The following is a 17884-nucleotide window of genomic DNA, read 5'->3' as shown; positions in this document are numbered from 1 at the left end:
ACATTACCAAGCTCGACCTCTCAGATGCTTACCAGCAGCTGGTGTTCCAGGATGCCTCCCGGAAGTATGTCACAATATCGACAACTTTGGGTCTCTTCCAGTACATGCGCTTATCGTTTGGCGCGGCCTCAGCCCCAGCCATATTTCAGAGGGAGATGAACAATCTCTTCAGGGACATGAGGCATGTGGCGGTGTACTTGGATGACATCCTGGTTACTGGCAGCGACGACGGGGACCACCTGTAGAACCTGCACAATGTCCTGGCACGACTGCAGGACGCCGGCCTCAAGCTCAAGTTGGAAAAGTAAATTTTCCTGGCCCCCAGTGTTGAATACTTCGGACATGTCATTTCCCAGGCTGGCCTAGCCCCGGCTCCCCGCAAAGTTGATGCTGTGCTCAAGGCGCTTAAGCCCCAGAACAAGAAGGACCTTCAGAGCTACCTCGGCCTCATCAACTTCTACAGTAGTTTCCTGCCAAACCTGTCAGAGCATCTACAGCCACTCCATCTTCTGCTTCGAGATGGTCAGCAATGGGTCTGGAAGAAGGAGCAGGACCGGGCCTTCCAGAGCAGCAAAGAGCTAATCACCAAGGCTCCAGTGCTAGTACACTTCGATCCTGCCAGGCTTGTCGTCCCGACCGTAGATGCATCGCCGTACGGCGTGGGAGCCGTCGTGGCACACCGGGACAAGGATGGCTAGGTACGCCCTGTGTCGTTTGCTTCTCGTCGGCTTCATGCTGCAGAGCAACGCTACAGCCAGCTGGACAAAAAAGGCCTGGCCCTCATGTTCAGTGTCGAACACTTCCACCAGAATCTGTGGGGCCAGAAGTTCGAGGCAGTCATGGACCACAAGCTGCTGTTGGGGCTGCTGGGGCCTGACAAGGCAGTTCCCATGCAGGCATCACCTCGAGTGGTACGCTAGGCCTTGAGGCTGGCAGCTTACAGTTACCAGCTGCTTTACTGTCCAGGAAAACACTTGGGACCTGCTGATACCTTGAGCCACCTGCCCCTGCCAGAGGTGCCTGATGCCATTCCAGAACCTGCTAAAGTGTTCATGCTGGAGCATGCATACCCAGAGGTACTCTCCAGATCTGCGGTATCACAAGCGACCAGCCGGGACCCAGTCCTCTCTCAGGTAGTCAAGGCGGTGTCCCGTGAGGAGGAATTGGTTCAGCAGGCCTATACCCACAAGGCCGCCAAGCTGAGCTTGCAGCAGGGCTGCCTACTGTGGGGTTCTAGGGTAGTGATCCCACAAACTTTCCGCTCCAGGGTCGTGCAGTTGCTGCACGCTGGTCATCCTGGCGTGGAAAAGACCAAGATGGTGACCCAGCCCCATGCTTGGTGGCCTGGCCTGGACCAGGACATCGCTCACATGGTGCAGAGCTGCCAAATCTGCCAGGAGCATCAGCAGGCCTCACGTCATGTGGAAATCACCCCCTGGCCGTTCCCACAGAGACCCTGGTCCCGCCTACATATGGATTCTGGGGTGCCCTTCAAAGGCCATTACTTCCTTGTAGTGGTGGATGCCTTTTTGAAGTGGGTGGAGGTTCTACCTGTCACCACTCCATCAGCAGGCGCGAGCATTGCAGTGCTACGACAGGTCTTCGCTGCCCAGGGGTTGCCGGACGTCATCGTGGGCCTGGAGCTTCTGTCCTGGCCCACCCTGGTCCACCGGAGAGGTGGTGTCTCCTGCCAGCGCCTCATCGATGCTCGTCCGCATGCCGGACGAGGCCACGTGGCACAGACACGCTGACCATGTTAGGCCTTGCCTCGGGACCTGGCCAGTACCCCCAACTGCCACTTCAGAATTTCAGCCTGCAGGAGGACTAGCGGCAACACCAGCCGCTTCCAGCGGAGCACCGCCCATCTCAGAGGCGGCAAGCGTTGCCAGTGGTGCGGAGCCCGTGGGGCCGGTGTCAAGCCCGTCACCACTCGCAAGACCGACCACTGCGGACCCTCCGGATGGAGCAAGGCAGTCTCAGGCAGCACCCGGCGTTGCCACACCCGGCCCGTCAACACCAGTGCCCAGGCGGAGTACTTCACCGCGGAGGCCGCCAATCCATTACTCACCTGGATAGCAGGCACCGTCGACTTTGCTGGGACGGCGGCAGAGCCTTATGCTCTGAACATGGACTCACCTACACTGTGTGTCATAAGACATGAAGGAGGAAAACTATATTTTTGTTTTCTAAGCAGTTCGCTTTTTCCTAACGAGGCATTAATTGTTCAACATACTCCGAAGTTTGGCGACCGTCAAAGCAGAAAGCAAAAATGGCCGCCTCTGGGAGCGACGCGAGCGCTTCAAGAGATAGCAGATTTCTTGATTCCACTGCGTCTGCGTCGGATTTTATTGATGGACCGAGCAGCAGTGAGTTTAAGGATGCTACCTTTTCGTCTGACTTAGAACCTGAGAGCGACGACGACACAAGCCAGTCTGGAAGATCGATTGCCACAGCCCGGCACGGCAAACTAGTGCTTGCACTTAAATTTTTGTAGTGTAATAACAGTTCAATTACATTTTTTTTTTCAGAGATAGTGCCAATTAGATGGCAATACATTTTGTATATCTAATAATTTTTGTTAAATTTTTTTCTCAGTATATACAAGCATGTTTACAAATTTTGGTCAATTTTATCCCACAATCTTGATTTTGGCAGTTTATATCGTTACGTGTGGAAAGACACAGATGAAAGAGGCTATTTACACGCTATTTACACTGGAGCCAGGCAGCCAGGCTGACACTCGCTCCTGCCAAGGGCACCGACGAACATCATTGTCGTTCTCGCGGTGGCTCGTCTCTTGAGCATCGCTTGATGATATCGTAATAATATCTTTTTTTATGGCATACATATCATCTATAAAATTTTTGCATAAAAAGTGCATTCATTCTACCTTTCGTTTATGTATTACATAATATTGAGTGTAGTAGTTCCTTTAGAAAAAACAAATCTGGCATAGCCTACAAAAAACACCTATTTTCCCAATGGTAGGGAAAGAGTTACTATTCTAGTCGCCATTTCTGCAGCCAGCTATTGCACACATCTCTCCTCTGCTGTACCACATTTTGCAGCATGAATTAAGCACAATGAGCTAGGAATCACTCGGCTGCAGTTCCGACACCTGATTGTACAGCAGCAGACTAGAAGCGGTAATAGTTTCGCATTCGTGCACTTTTGTCTGAGTCGACGTGCGGCATGATGCCGATGGCACCATTTCGTTCCTCTAAAGTAAACTACTCTGCGAAAATGTCTATAATTGAGAAGGCATGACAATAAAAGTGTGGCCTGTGGTAGCTCATTATCACCAACTATGGAGAAAAATATGCCCCAGTTGTTATTTGGTGAAATCTGCAATCATTATTGCTTGTCGTTAGTTAGTTAAATGGGGTTTAAAGGCGCAAAAGCGGCTAAGGCTATGCTGCGCCAAACACGAGGTGTTTTAAAATCCAGTTAATGAAGGAAAAGGCTTTGTTAATAATCTATATTTTATGTAAAAATCCAGTGTCGTCTAGAAATTTACGGACATCACATTATGGGACTAGCGGATCATCACCTAAAATTAGAGCAGGGTGTAAAGGTATGTGTAGTCGATATCATCATCATCATCATCATCAGCCTGATTACGCCCACTGCAGGGCAAAGGCCTCTCCCATACTTCTCCAACTACCCCGGTCATGTACTAATTGTGGCCATGTTGACCCTCCAAACTTCCTAATCTCATCTGCCCACCTAACTTTCTGTCGCCCCCTGCTACGCTTCCCTTCCCTCGGAATCCAGTCCGTAACCCTTAATGACCATCGGTTATCTTCCCTCCTCATTACATGTCCTGCCCATGCCCATTTCTTTTTCTTGATTTCAACTAAGATGTCATTAACGCGCGTTTGTTCCCTCACCCAATCTGCTCTTTTCTTATCCCTTAACGTTACACCTATCATTTTTCTTTCCATAGCTCGTTGCGTCGTCCTCAATTTAAGTAGAACCCTTTTCGTAAGCCTCCAGGTTTCTGCCCCGTACGTGAGTACTGGTAAGACACAGCTGTTATACACTTTTCTCTTGAGGGATAATGGCAACCTGCTGTTCATGATCTGCGAATGCCTGCCAAACGCACCCCAGCCCATTCTTATTCTTCTGATTATTTCACTCTCATGATCTGGATCAGCAGTCACTACCTGTCCTAAGTAGATGTATTCTCTTACCACTTCCAGTGCCTCGCTACCTATCGTAAACTGCTGTTCCCTTCCGAGACTGTTAAACATTACTTTAGTTTTCTGCAGATTCATTTTTAGTCCCACCCTTCTGCTCTGCCTCTCCAGATCAGTGAGCATGCATTGCAGTTGGTCCCCTGAGTTACTAAGCAAGGCAATATCATCAGCGAAGCGCAAGTTACTAAGGTATTCTCCATTTACTCTTATCCCCAATTCTTCCCAATCCAGGTCTCTGAATACCTCCTGTAAACACGCTGTGAATAGCATTGGAGAGATCGTATCTCCCTGCCTGACGCCTTTCTTTATTGGGATTTTGTTGCTTTCTTTATGGAGGAGTACAGTGGCTGTGGAGCCGCTATAGATATCTTTCAGTATTTTTACATACGGCTCGTCTACACCCTGATTCCGCAATGCCTCCATGACTGCTGAGGTTTCGACTGAATCAAACGCTTTCTCGTAATCAATGAAAGCTATATATAATGGTTGGTTATATTCCGCACGTAGTCGATATAATTTGTGCAAAAGTGTTTGTGTGTTTCAGTCTGCGTACATGTGAGTAATATGTGCATAACTGTTAGTGGCCGTTGACATTTCTCGCATGTTGGTGTGTCTTGTTTCGTAAGTAAGTAATTGTGTGTGAGGTGTGTGTGCCCAATGCGTAGACGGCATAAAACTACTTCGATGAACCGCTCCTGATGATAGCATGACTTCCACTCGCCAACTATGGGTTTAGTTAGATGTAGTTTGTTGTCAGCACAACGGTCCCATTCGCGTTGCCATTTCGCCGTTAAGGCTTTTCTAATCGCGCGGATGCTATCTTTGTATGGAAGTGTTGTGTTTGTTATCTCTTTGTTCACTGCCATCGATGCACATCTATCGGCTGCTTCGTTACCCGGTATCCCAACATGACTTGGTACCCAGCAGAAACGGATTGATCTGCCATATTTATTAAGTGCGACCAAGTTTAGTATATCCCCTAACAGGGGTTCACACTCAGATTTCAGATTTAGAGCCTTCAGTATACTTAAGGAATCAGTTTATATGACTGTATTTTTGTGCTTGCCAGTGATAATCTTTTTAACTACAACCCATACAGCGTAAACTTCAGCAGTGAAAACAGAGGCATGTTTTGGTAGACGAATACTTCTTTCCCAATTTTCTGTTACGGCCCCTACACCCACGTGTTCTTTTGTTTTGGACCCATCAGTGTAGAATTGCATGTGATTTTGATATTGTTCCTGAAGAGCACGAAATTCTTGTATAATGTGTTCGTGTGGAGTGTTTCTTTTCCTTAAATGTGTTAATGTCCAGTCGCACAACTGCGTGAAATCGTACCACGGGGCCAACCGTTCTGGTTTCTTGGCAACCTGGAGAACTTCGTGGGGAATTTCATAATCCCGACAGTATTGCTCATACCGCAGTACAAGTGGCCTAATCATGTTTGGTTTATTTGTGTAGTGTAAGCGTGAGTTGCACTGCGTGACGATGTTGTAGCATATGTGTTGCGGTGATGACTGAATTCTGAGTACGTAAGAGAATGTGAGTAATGCTCTGCGCTGCTGTAATGAGGGGTCATTACATTCAACATATAAACTTTGAATAGGTGACGTTCTGTAGGCACCACTTGCCAGTCGCAATCCAAGGTTATGTACTGGATCAAGTAGTTGGATATAGGACTGTCTGGCTGAGCCATAAACCACGGAGCCGTAGTCTAAAAGGCTACGCACAAGAGACCGGTAAATACGTAAAAGACAGGTTCGGTCGGAACCCCAGTGCTTATGAGATAGAACTTTGAGGATATTCAATGCTTTATTTGCCTTAATCTTTAGTGTTTTAATGTGGGATAGGAAGTTTAGTTTTTTGTCAAAGGTTACTCCCAAGAATTTATATTCTTGTTTTACCGGCAGCGCGACATCATTCAATTTTAAATCCGGGTCTAAGTACAACCCTCGTTTTTGCGAGAATAGCACTGTAACAGTTTTTTGAGTAGAGAAGCGAAAGCCATTCTTCTCAGCCCACTCGATTAGTTTATTACTTGTTATCTGGAGCTGCCTTTCACATGTTCGTAAGTTTGAGGCGCGGCACGCTATTTGCAGATCATCGACGTATATGGAGTGCATAACTGAGGGGGAATGACTTTGTTAACAGAGTTCATTTTTACTATAAAGAGTGTTGTGCTTAGTACGCAACCTTGTGGCACGCCGTTTTCCTGGATAAATGTGCGCGAGAGCACATTGGCTAGACGGATTTGGAATGTTCTGTTGGACATAAAATCAGCAAGACAGTTTAGCATTTTGCCGCGGATTCCTACCGCAGCGAGGTCACGCAAGATCCCGAATCTCCACGTGGTGTCATACGCTTTTTCTAAATCGAAGAACACTGCCAGGCAGTGCTGTTTGCGTACGAATGCCTCACGTATTTCGTGTTCAAGTCGGACGAGGTGGTCTGTAGTTGAACACCCTTTTTTATAGCCGCACTGATGAGAATCAATGGAGTTCCGTATATGAAGCATGAAAGTTAACCTGGCATTTACAATACTTTCATATGATTTCGCCAAACAGCTTGTCGGGGCAATGGGTCGAAAGCTGCTTGGGGATGTGGGAGATTTACCTGTTTTTAAAAAAGGCAGAACTATTGCGTTTTTCCAACTTTGTGGCATGTTTCCGGATTCAAATACATTGTTAAATAATTTAAGGAGAGCCTCTACGGATGCTTGGGATAGGTGTGCGAGCATGGAATAATGGATCCGGTCAGGACCTACTGCAGTTTTCTTGCCAGCACAGAGAACCCTGTTAAGTTCTTGTACCGTGAATGGAGTGTTGTATTCGTCGCTTGACATGCTAGCAGTTGATAGTTTCTCCTTTTCTGCCGACAGTTTGTATTTTAGGAATGTGTTTGAATAGTTAGCCGAGCTGGAGACGTTGTAGAAATGCTCCCCAAGTATATTTGCTTGTTCTTGTAGTGTTGTTTGAGTACCTGAAGGTGTAAGTATGGGTATCGTGTATGATGAGTAGTCCCCCTTAAACTTCCTGACCTGTTCCCACATCCTTTTGGATGTGACGGTTCTATTAATTGTAGATGCGTATTTTTGCCAGGAAAATTTTTCTGCCTGTCTCCGGATATATCGAGCTTTCGCTTTGGCTTGTTTGAAATTTAGAAGGTTCTTATATGTTGGGTACCTGCGTAAGATTCCCCAGGCCTTATTTTGCTGCTTTTTTGCCACGGTGCATTCATGGGTCCACCAAGGATTAAGCTTTTTCCGAACAATGCCAGAGGATTGCGGAATGGCCTTTTCGGCTGCAGAAATAATGCAATTGGTAAACTTTTCATTAATTTCCTCAATGCTTAGGTCCGTTAAAATAAGTTCCTCCAGCCTGGCGCTTTCCGTAAAAACAGCCCAGTCTGCCATTTGTAACTTCCAGTGGCGTGGTTTGTGGGATAGAATGGGTAGTGTTGATGTAAGGTGGATTAAAGCAGGTAGATGATCACTGCCATATGGATTCTCCAGTACGTCCCATTTAAAATCGCTAAAGATATCCAGAGAGCAAAATGCTCTCCGGATATCCACGGCAAACCACAGCTGCATGCAACTGCAGCGTTTGCTTTGTGCATGACAGGGCAAGAGTGCGCGTTCACGCTCACATGCTCCTGTCTGGCGGTGCTACGTGGTGCGCACTGGCTTTGTCCTGCACCAGCTTGGCCGACGGATAGTAACCACATCCAACTTGCACATTTTGAAGCTCAAAATAAAGCGAAGTCTGCCATGGCGTCAAACCAGGTGCGGCCAGGAGTGAGCGTGTGTTGGCAAGCGTGCGTGCGGTGTGACCTCAAGTTTCACATGGTTCGAGGCTAGTTGAGCATTCAAAACTAGTCTAAATTAGCGCGACCCGACAGCTATGACACCGATAAGCAGGGTGGCCGAAGTTTCATTCCTGCGTGAGCGCCGTGGCTGAGTGTTAGCAGACGATAGGCGGCTTATAATAAAAACATAGAGTGCTAAATGCATTACCAATGCATTAATGATAATGGATTCTCAACTAGCCCACCTATCTAACCTTTTGATAGCCGGCTTCCAGCGGAAGTACGAACTCCTATCAAAATTCGTAAGCAGATTTTTGCTTACCGTATTTACATGATTGTAAGTCAACTACTTTTTTTAAATCTGAAAATCTGAAGTGGGGGGGGTCAACTTACAATCGAAACCAAAACATGACACCGCCAAAAAAGTGAGACCAACGGGAGCTACAACGTAGTTACAATTTCATGTTTGCTCTATGGCCGTACCTGCAGCTTTTTGCTATCCCGCGTGTTTGTTCGCTTTTTGGAAGGGTTTTTCAACATTTTTGAGAGTTTTACAGTGCACGCAACACTCATGAGGAGGTGTCGATAGTTGATGGAAGCGCCGCTGTTCCATTTGCGGCGGCACCCTCAGAACGGCGGCGCTTGCGGGGAGCATCAGCAGTTCGTGGAAGAGCAGACACCGCTCGCAGGTTTCTCTTTCCCTGTTGTGCTTAGCTTTGGTTCGACGCGTTCCACTTGGCTGCCTGCTACATGCTACTTCTATGCTTTCTCAGTCGTCATGAGTGCTTCAGGCCCACTAATCATTCGGCACTCGTTCACTGCAGCGTTCAAGAGGGCTGCCATCCTTTACGCCGAAGAAACAAATCATTGCGCAGCAGGCCTCAAGTTTGATGTTTCTGAACGCATGGTGCGAGAGTGGCGACTGCAGCGAAACGAAATTTTCACCTGTGACGGCAAGTGAGGAATTTCTCATGTGCCAAAGTCTGAACGCTTTCCGGAGCTGTAGGCTAAGCTTGCGGCGTACGTCGCTGAAATGCATGATCGGTCCCTGCCAGTGAAGTGCGACATGATCATGAAACAAGCCCAGATCTTCGCCTTTTAAGGACCTGCTCCGCCGTGAGTACGAGTGGCTGGGGGCAGAAGACCGCGTAATTACGCCAACCGGACCTGTCAAAAGAGCCTCCCTGACGGTTGCTGTTCCACAAGATGTCGTGGTACGGTCGTTTGCTAAATGTGAAATTTCGCTGGACGCCAATGTGCTGTGGGACCGTAGCAACGATGCCGATGGCAGCACTAGTGAAGACGAGTAGTCCAGTGACCGTGTCAGCTATTAATAAATTTTCGTTATCAAATGGGCCCTCGGGTATGCTCTCCTTTTTTTTTTCCTGTCACGTGATATGGGGGGGGGGGGGGGAGACATACATTCGAGTCGACTTACAATCGTGTAAATACGGTACTTCAGCCTGTTTATTAAACTGTCTCAGTAACTACACAGCAACAGTAGGAAGAAGCGCACTGAGAAACACACTTCTTGATTGATGTCAGCTATTGGTCAATAGCAAGTGCACTGGGAATCGTCTATATTACGAAATAAAGCCCTCACTAAAAAGTGAAGGGCAGGCTTCTGTTGAAAAGACTGTTTGAGAGAAAGGTGACTTCACGCTGCACTTGCGAGCTCCACAGGCCGTGCACGACTGCAAAATTTGACTGAGATGTTCACAGCAGTGTTTGCTATCCACTGACTGTGTTTTTTCACCAAGCCCTAGGCATGGTTCAGGACCTCTTTAAGATATAACGAAAATAGAGCATAAAGACATGAATGTTGGTAGCCTATGGTCAAGAGCAAAGTGACAAAATCATAAGTAGCTTTCTTGGCATAAGGAGATGGGTGGATCAAATATTCACATTTCCAACTGAGCAATGGGGTTTAACGTCTCAAACCGAGACGCCACAGGGATCAATATTGAACAGATGGCACCCAGGCCTCACGCTCTACAGCAATGGTGTTTCTTGTGTCCTTCCTGTACCCTGTAGTTACAGTGGGTTCGATTAATAGTGCGGAATGCCTTTGTTCGATCAATCATTTGTACAGCAAGAAATCCTTCACCAATTAACTGTTTTAAATGGTAAGTGAAATTGGCAATGAGAATAAAATCTATATTTGTGGCCTAAAACGTACGTTTACATTATAGAAAACTTTTACACACACTCATGCTGCAACAATTTCAAAATTTATCTTTCTGTCAAAATGTCTAATGAAAGAGAAAATTGCTTGTGACTGCCATTTTCAATGGTCATTTGTGGCGCAAGAACAGGCTCACCACGAAGTGGCTATTGCAATTCCGCACTCTTTGCCTAAGCTTTAACATAGCTAATAAAACTCAAGCCATGACAGACACCAATAGTCGAACACCATTTCACACCACACGTGGTGTGTGTCTTCAGACTTTCCCCTGATGCTGGTTCTGCTTTTTTGTGCATGCTCCATGACTTTATCTTCATTAGAAAAATGCTTACAATGTTCTGGATGCAGCACCGCTACAGAAATTGGGGGCAGAAGAGGTGACAGGGAGCAAGTCTCTCGGGAGATTTATGAAACGTTTCAAGCCAAACAACAGCAAGAGATGCAGTGCCAGCACTGAAATGCTTGGATCAAGAAGCTCTGCGGCTTTCGGTGATAGCAGTGATATCATTTTGACAAAGGCTGCCTTGCTTGCGCAGCACGATGACATGACACAAAACCATGAATGGCAACCACGAATGCAAACTGTGATACAAAATAGCCCAATGGTTACTGTTTTGTGAAGGTGGCTACACCATGGGGAGAGTGCGGGAAAAGCTATAAGTGGCTTGTGGCTCATACACAACCAGTGCACAAATGATATCAAAATTCTACAATAATAATAATAATAATAATAATAATAATAATAATAATAATAATAATAATAATAATAGGAAGATAGCTCCAAGCTGGTGCCCCACAACTCCTCAGATAAGCCGAGCTGTAAAGCAAAAATGAGCACATGCATCATGAATGATCAGCATCAGCAAGTGGGGCAAAGAATACATAAACACGCATAGCAATTAGGACAAGCCTGTCAGAAATCCTCAAGGAAGGAAATTCAGGCTCTGATCATTGTGGCATTCTCCTTTCTTTCTTTACCAGCTTTCTTCTATGTTACAACAATGTTACTGTTACATCTAATTTGTTCACAGGTCCTGCACTGCACAGCAGGGATTCAGCTACACTACACACAAAATGGCCCTCCCATTCAGGTCTGCAGTGCACACTCCATTGGACAACTTACTTGGTTTTGCTAGCAAGCCTAGAAACTGTGACCATTTCGACAATTCCATCGTTGAGCATGTCCTTGACCCTTCCCTTGTCATCGAGCTCCAGTCTTCCAGGAAGGCATCTCCTGGCCACTGAAATTGCATAAAGCAGCACTTTCAAAAGATGCAACATGAAGCACATATGCATCTGGCTGGGTTCCCATTCATAACATCCAGCAGCCCTATAAGGCAGCACATCATACACACACTGTTCAGCTAACACCAAATGCCCACGTGTAATGCATAAATAGCTTGCACCTAAAGAAAATGTGCACCCGTGAGCAAAAGTATACAGACCACAGGGTCACCAAAAATAAAAGAAGTTCTTCGTAATTAACAAGCAGAAATGGAAACTGACGAGTGCACTAGAATATTCACAATGCCAAGCTTAGACTGCAGTCTTTAATTTCAAGTTGCATTCACAGACAGACAAAAAAATGTGTTTTACTGCGCAATCCCTGGTTTGTATAGATTTGCTCATAGGTGTACCTTACTCCTCCTACACTTACTTAAAGATGTAAGTCAGCACCAAATTTTATTTGCAAATATACTGACACTGTGTGCTGGCAACAGGAACAAAAAGAGTTGCCTGCAGCATTCAAATTGTTCAACCTGGAAGGTTGGACAATTATTAGATGAAAACTGAGAAATAAAGACATTATTGCTGTGTTCACTAGAGTAGAACCTGAACATTAAAATTTTTCTCTCCAGAATGAAAAGAAAAACAATAGCTTTCAATTCAGGTTGTTTGGCTCTTGTCACCTATGCACTGTTTGTATTTGTCACTCAACAGTGCTGTCATACATTTGCAAATGGACACAGGCCTGCCATCACTACTGCCATCACCATTGCCAAAGTGGCAGCACCATTGTAGCGGTTTTCCAAATGGCTTGTCACGAGGCAGGTGTCAGTAATGCCATCATTACCATTTAAAACCAGCCACCATGAAGTGCTTTAGCGAATCTCCACATAGCTGGGAAGTCACTTTATATCACATTGGTATGCAAATCAATATGTGACAAAGAAGTCAACTGTGAATCAAGTAAAGAGACTCGAACAAAGAAACAGAAACTATACACAATCTTGCAATGTTCACATGAACCATTCTGAGCATTCAGTATGTTGGGATGACATCGCAGGGTGTCTACCAAGTTGTCATTTCCAAATTCCCTGAGTTTTTTAGGTTATCTCTATGTGGCTTTGCAAAATTCCATGAGTGACACAAAACTTTGTTTTATGTCAAGGCGGGCTGGCTGACACCATGTCGCCTGATGCTGTCACTCTATGGTAAGCATGCTAAAAATTAAAGAAAAAACGATTTGATCTTGTTTTAAAAGTAAGGAGAAGTGTTTATTCTAAAAGAAAACAGATGAAAGTGGTTAGTGAAATGCAAAGCAAATAAAATACCTTTAAAAAACGGTAAAACCCATTGCGAATCAGTCGAACACTCTCAAATACGAACAAAAAGGAGCCGCGCATTCGCCCCACGGACCATTTGAAGCATCCTCTTGGTCAGTTTAACAGTCAACGTCCAATTTCTCGGACTACATTGCGGCCGCGAAAACGTCCGAAAAATCTGGCAGTTCGAAAAAATGAATGCATGCGTTTTTCTGCCTTTAAGGGCTCAAATCACCGCAAGCACATCCGAAAAATCTCACAATGCCTACCAGTACACTTATTAGGCATATTGGTGCTCGTACTGCAACAGGAGATGGCAGATGCATGTATGCATAATTAAGGAGTACATACTGTGTCCTGTGACGATCGCCCCTTCCTACGCTTATGCTTCACCGCAATACTTTGTCGTTTGCTTCACTGCGTAACAGTACTGTACTATGGCGAAGCTCACTTTCGGGAACCGGCATTATGCAATGCGTCGTGCTTTCCAGGCTTCAAAGCCACTGGCAAGGATAACAAAGGCAGAGTCTGCGCCATTGATAACAGTGGCTAATTCTTTTAATGAAAAACATAGCGCCGAACAGCAAGAAGTTTGCTAGCAAACGTCGAAGCTGTTAGGCTTAGCATTGCCGCGGTGGTGGCTACAACTGCCAGCAAATCTGCATGCGAGAGCACCAGTTTGAAGCGGTGAGGTAATCAAAATGACGGCGGTGGTGGCTTTGATTAATGCCATTTCATACCTGCGGTCACACAAAAAGTAGGGAAAATCAGGCGACAAAAGGCTCTTGCATCCGAAATTTAAGACGTTTTTATACACTGACTCTATGGGGTAGGTGATGGTGCAGCGACGCTGTCCAATAATCAGGCGTACGGCAATTCGGTCGTCGACTGTACACGGACAGCTCCTCCAGCCAACAACATGGCGTCGAAGTAGATTCTTTATGATTCCTCTTTGTTACTCGAGCCAGCACTATCAGGACTTTGATTCCCTTTCAAGAAATTTACAGCTAACTTTCCCTGATAGAAGTGCAAATTCCCTTAATTTTCCCTGAGTATTTCCAGACAATTAAAAATCCCGGTTTTCCCGGTTGGCAGACACCCTGCATGATCGATGGAGTGTGCTGAATTGGTTGGTTCATAATGAAGGGGGTAAAAACAGCATTAAGGGCAGGATCAAAGCAGAGACGACGTACACAGCGCTGACTGGCAACCAGTCTTTACTGCATTTTCAGTTGTAATACATACGATTCCCTATGTGCAGAAAGGTACAAAAATGTATGATGACATGCCACTGTTGTCTGCAGTTTATCATAGGGTTGATAAGTAGTGCATTTCACTGTAATGTGAGGATACAGAGGGTACACGCTTACGCATGAATCACGATGTTCGTATATTTGGAAAGCTTCACATATTCATAAGCAAGTTGGTTTGGCTTGGATCCCAGGGGCGTACATTTTTGAAGGTATGGCACGCAGCCACAGTTTCTGCAGTGATCTGCCAGGTGACTTGCAAATGAGCCCCTGAGCAAGTAAGCGTGTTCTTGTAAACAATCATTAACATATTGGCCAGTTTGCCCTATGTAGCAGCACTTGCATGAGAATGGTATTTTATATATGATTTTACATGTGCAGTTCATAAAGGATGCAGCTTGTTTCTTATCACATTCGCTTTCTTTTTAACCTTCTTTGTTCACTCTACAGCAAGGAACAGAAAGGTTGGTGCATGCAGTGAATAAAACTTTTATTCCAATTTTTCCAGCAATATTTTCTAACCTATGGGAAACATCGTACAAGTATGGAAGAATGTACACGATTCGGTGCATCACGTTGGTCCTCACTATGCCGTGTCATAGTGGCTAGTAGCTGTTGCACTTGGCGTAGAAAGCTACTTGATGTTTTCAGCATGCAGAAGCAATGTTTTGCAATGAGCATGAAATAGTGCAAGGTGAAATGCGTGCCTCAAGGAGCAAGGACAAGTGCCAACAAGATTTCCAAATATGTAACAAAAATGCCCTCCATTATCTACTAGTCTTCTCTCCACCGTTATCTTCAATTGAACAACACACTGATGGCCACACCATCTGTTTGGATGCCTAGCTGCCTGGAGACTCGTCTCAATGGTACGAAATGTGGCATTAGTGTGGCAGCAGAGCTGCAACCTCCACAGACCCACTATACCATCCATGTCTGCAGACGACTGTGAGCCATACTTTCTGGTAGTCTATACACCATTTTCGTACAGGATATGCTCTCACAACCCCATTTGGGCAAGCGAGGTAACATAATTTTGACCACACCTGGGGCTCATTATGCCTCTCAAACCACCACGATGAGCATTTTAACTTTACCCCAATCAGAATCTAAATTAAACCTGCAGCCTCATGATCAGCAGTCACAATCGCCACCATGACAGGTGCTATAGAAACTTTATGCGAATTTCACGAGACCTCGGAAAATATTCTCACAATTTTTAAAGGGCCTGTAAACCACCCAGAGGTCAAAAGTTAGCTGTGTTGTTGCAGTTGTGCATGAGTCTGCAACACGTAGCTGTGAGAATTTTTCGAAACAGTGCCATAACAACAGAGTTATACGCATTTGATGATCGAAACATGGCCCTCGATCTTTTTGCTCTTTCCTTCACTACACTTTGTTCATTGGCTGGTCTCTCCTCCTCGCCGAGTGTTCTTTCAAATGTCATGTGACATATGTCACCGGCAATGCGCTTTTCAAAACACTACCCACTTCGGTTACCACAACTCCGTGCTTCTCGGCTACTCGCTGTTGCTGCCGTGCCAGCTCGTGCTCCTGCAAAGCGTGCCACTATGGACCCTGTGTTACACACCAGGCATTGTGCAGGGTGTCATCATGATACAACTGGTGCCACGTCATTTCATTTTTCCAGTAGGTGCTTTTGCAGCAAAGCAGAGCACATGGATGCCTTCTAGCCATCACAAAACACTACCAGACTCTGTTCACGCCGCTAATCGGACTGCTAAGCACGATTGTGTTGCAACACGAGCAATTCGGCACTTGCGCTGCGGGCCACAGCAGGGTGTCTACCAAGTTGACATTTCCAAATTCCCTGAGTTTTCCAGGTTTTCCCTGAGTGCCTTTGCCCATTTCCCTGAGTGATGCAGAACTATGTTTTATGTCAAGACGGGCTGAAACCATATCGCCTGATGCTGTCACTCTCTATTAAGCACATGAAAAAAATAAAAAAAGCGACTTAATCCAATTTGAATACTAAGGAGTAGTGTTTATGTTATTCAAAAAGAGAATAGAAGGCAGGGGTTAGTAAAATGCACAGCAAATAAAGTGTCTTCGAAAAAAAATTGCAAATGAAGTCGGACATTCACAAATATGAATAAAAAGGAGATGCTCATAGAAGCAAATATTCGAATATGAGCTATTTCTATCAACTGATAGCAAGCTCAGTGGTATGAGGCCCGAACTCTTGTCACAATTGAGATTCTCTCTCAACCGCTCGTAAGTCAACCTCAACTGTCCTGACATACTCTCAGCCCGCGCACGATGCCTGAGTGTTGTGTTTCACTGCTTTAAAGAGTTTATTCTGGTTTGGATGAGGGACACCTGCATCTCGGTATCAGCCAAAATTTAGTTTTTTGAGCTCAAGCTTCTTCAAAACGGCAGTAGAAAGCTTCCTTTCCCGTTTATTCCTCAATGCGTACATCATTTCTGTTCTTGTCCTCCTTCTGCCACTCGTTCGCCCCAAGGACCATTTGAAGCATCTTGGTCAGTTGCAGAGACCACGACCGATTTTTAGAACTCCGTAGGGGTCGGGAAAACGTTCGAAAAAATAGGCCAGTTGGAAAAAACATAAATGCGTGTCATTTACTGCCCTTAGGGGCTCAAACAGCGACAGGCACGTTCGAAAACGCTGTGAAGGCCTGTCAGTACACATATTAGGCACATCGGCGCTCGTACTGTGACAGGAAATACCGGGTGCACGTGTGTATAATTAAGGAATGCATACTGTGTTCCGTGGCAATAGCCCCTTCCCACGCTTGTTATGCTTCACTGTAATACTTTTGCGTATGCTTCACCATGTAACATTTCTGTACACAGGCCAAGCTGACTTTCGGAAACCGGCATTATGCAACGCACCGTGTTTTCTATGTTCCTAAGCCAATCGCGAGGGTCACAAATGCGGAGTCCGTGCCATTGCTGACAGCAGCTAATTCTTTCAATAAAAAACTCGGCACCCAACGGCAAGAAGCTTCATAGCGAACGTCGAAGGAGCTAGGCCTAGCGTTGCCGCAGTGGTGGCAACTGCTGCCAGCGGATCTGCGTGCGAGAGTGCCGGTTCGAGGTGGCGAAGTAATGAAAACGGCAGCGGTGGTGCCTTTGATTATTGCTGTTTCGGACCTGCGGCGGCAAAACGTCTGGAAAATCGGACGGCGAAGAGTTCTTGCGTCCGAAATTTCACACGATCTGATACGTTGACTCTATGGGTTACGTGGCGGTGGCGCGAAGCCGTCCAAATTATCGGGAATCCGGAAAGTCGGTCGTTGACTGCACACTGGCAACTCCTCCAGCCGACGACAGCGCGTCAAAGACGATTCATTAAGACTCCTTTCTGTTGCTCGAGCCAGCATTACCGCGACTTTCGACCCTTTCAATATATTGCCGCTAATTTTCCCTGATAGAGGCCCTAATTCCCCGAGTTTTCCCTGACTTTTTCCAGACTACTCAAAATCCCTGAGAATTCCCGGTTTTCCCGGTTGGTAGACACCCTGCACAGTTACCGATTTGCAAGCACTCAAGCACTCACAAGCGAGCAACACGACGAGGAAGGGCAGGGAGCATGCGCACCTGCTAGCAGACTAACCGGAAGCGCAAGTTCTTGTTTGAGCAATCAAGTGTCTGCTCCTGGTGACATCACCAGATGCGCCCTGGTGACGTCACAACGAGCGCTGGGAATAGCGAAAAAGCCTGGAGAAGAGCACAGGATTGCTTTTATTTTGTGGTGTGCCCGCAGCACGCAGTGCTGCTGCGTTTGGCATTACTGATCGTGACGGCATTTTTAACTCGGTGCGCATGTTTACTTGAAATGTTTAAAAAATATCAGAGGTGGTTCGGAGCCCTTTATAACAACACCAAAGTCAAGGTAAAACATCCTGGCTATTACTA

General features: G+C 46.0%; 1 protein-coding gene across 4 annotated transcripts in view; it reads right to left on the bottom strand.

Annotated features, from left to right (window-relative positions):
- Ctl2 (Choline transporter-like 2) overlaps positions 1-17884 on the bottom strand; it is a 448555-nt gene that overhangs the window by 169252 nt on the left and 261419 nt on the right. For all 4 annotated transcript variants that reach the window (XM_050168532.3, XM_050168529.3, XM_050168530.3 and 1 more), the window contains exon 8: positions 11312-11429. In XM_050168532.3, coding sequence (XP_050024489.1) covers positions 11312-11429 — 118 coding nt within the window. The remainder of the gene's footprint in view (positions 1-11311; positions 11430-17884) is intronic.

This window comes from Dermacentor andersoni, chromosome 1 (assembly GCF_023375885.2).
Source record: "Dermacentor andersoni chromosome 1, qqDerAnde1_hic_scaffold, whole genome shotgun sequence".
In the NCBI taxonomy this organism is placed as follows: Eukaryota; Metazoa; Arthropoda; class Arachnida; order Ixodida; family Ixodidae; genus Dermacentor; species Dermacentor andersoni.
Note: the sequence above shows the minus strand (reverse complement) of the source record. Positions and strands in the feature narration are given on the sequence as shown.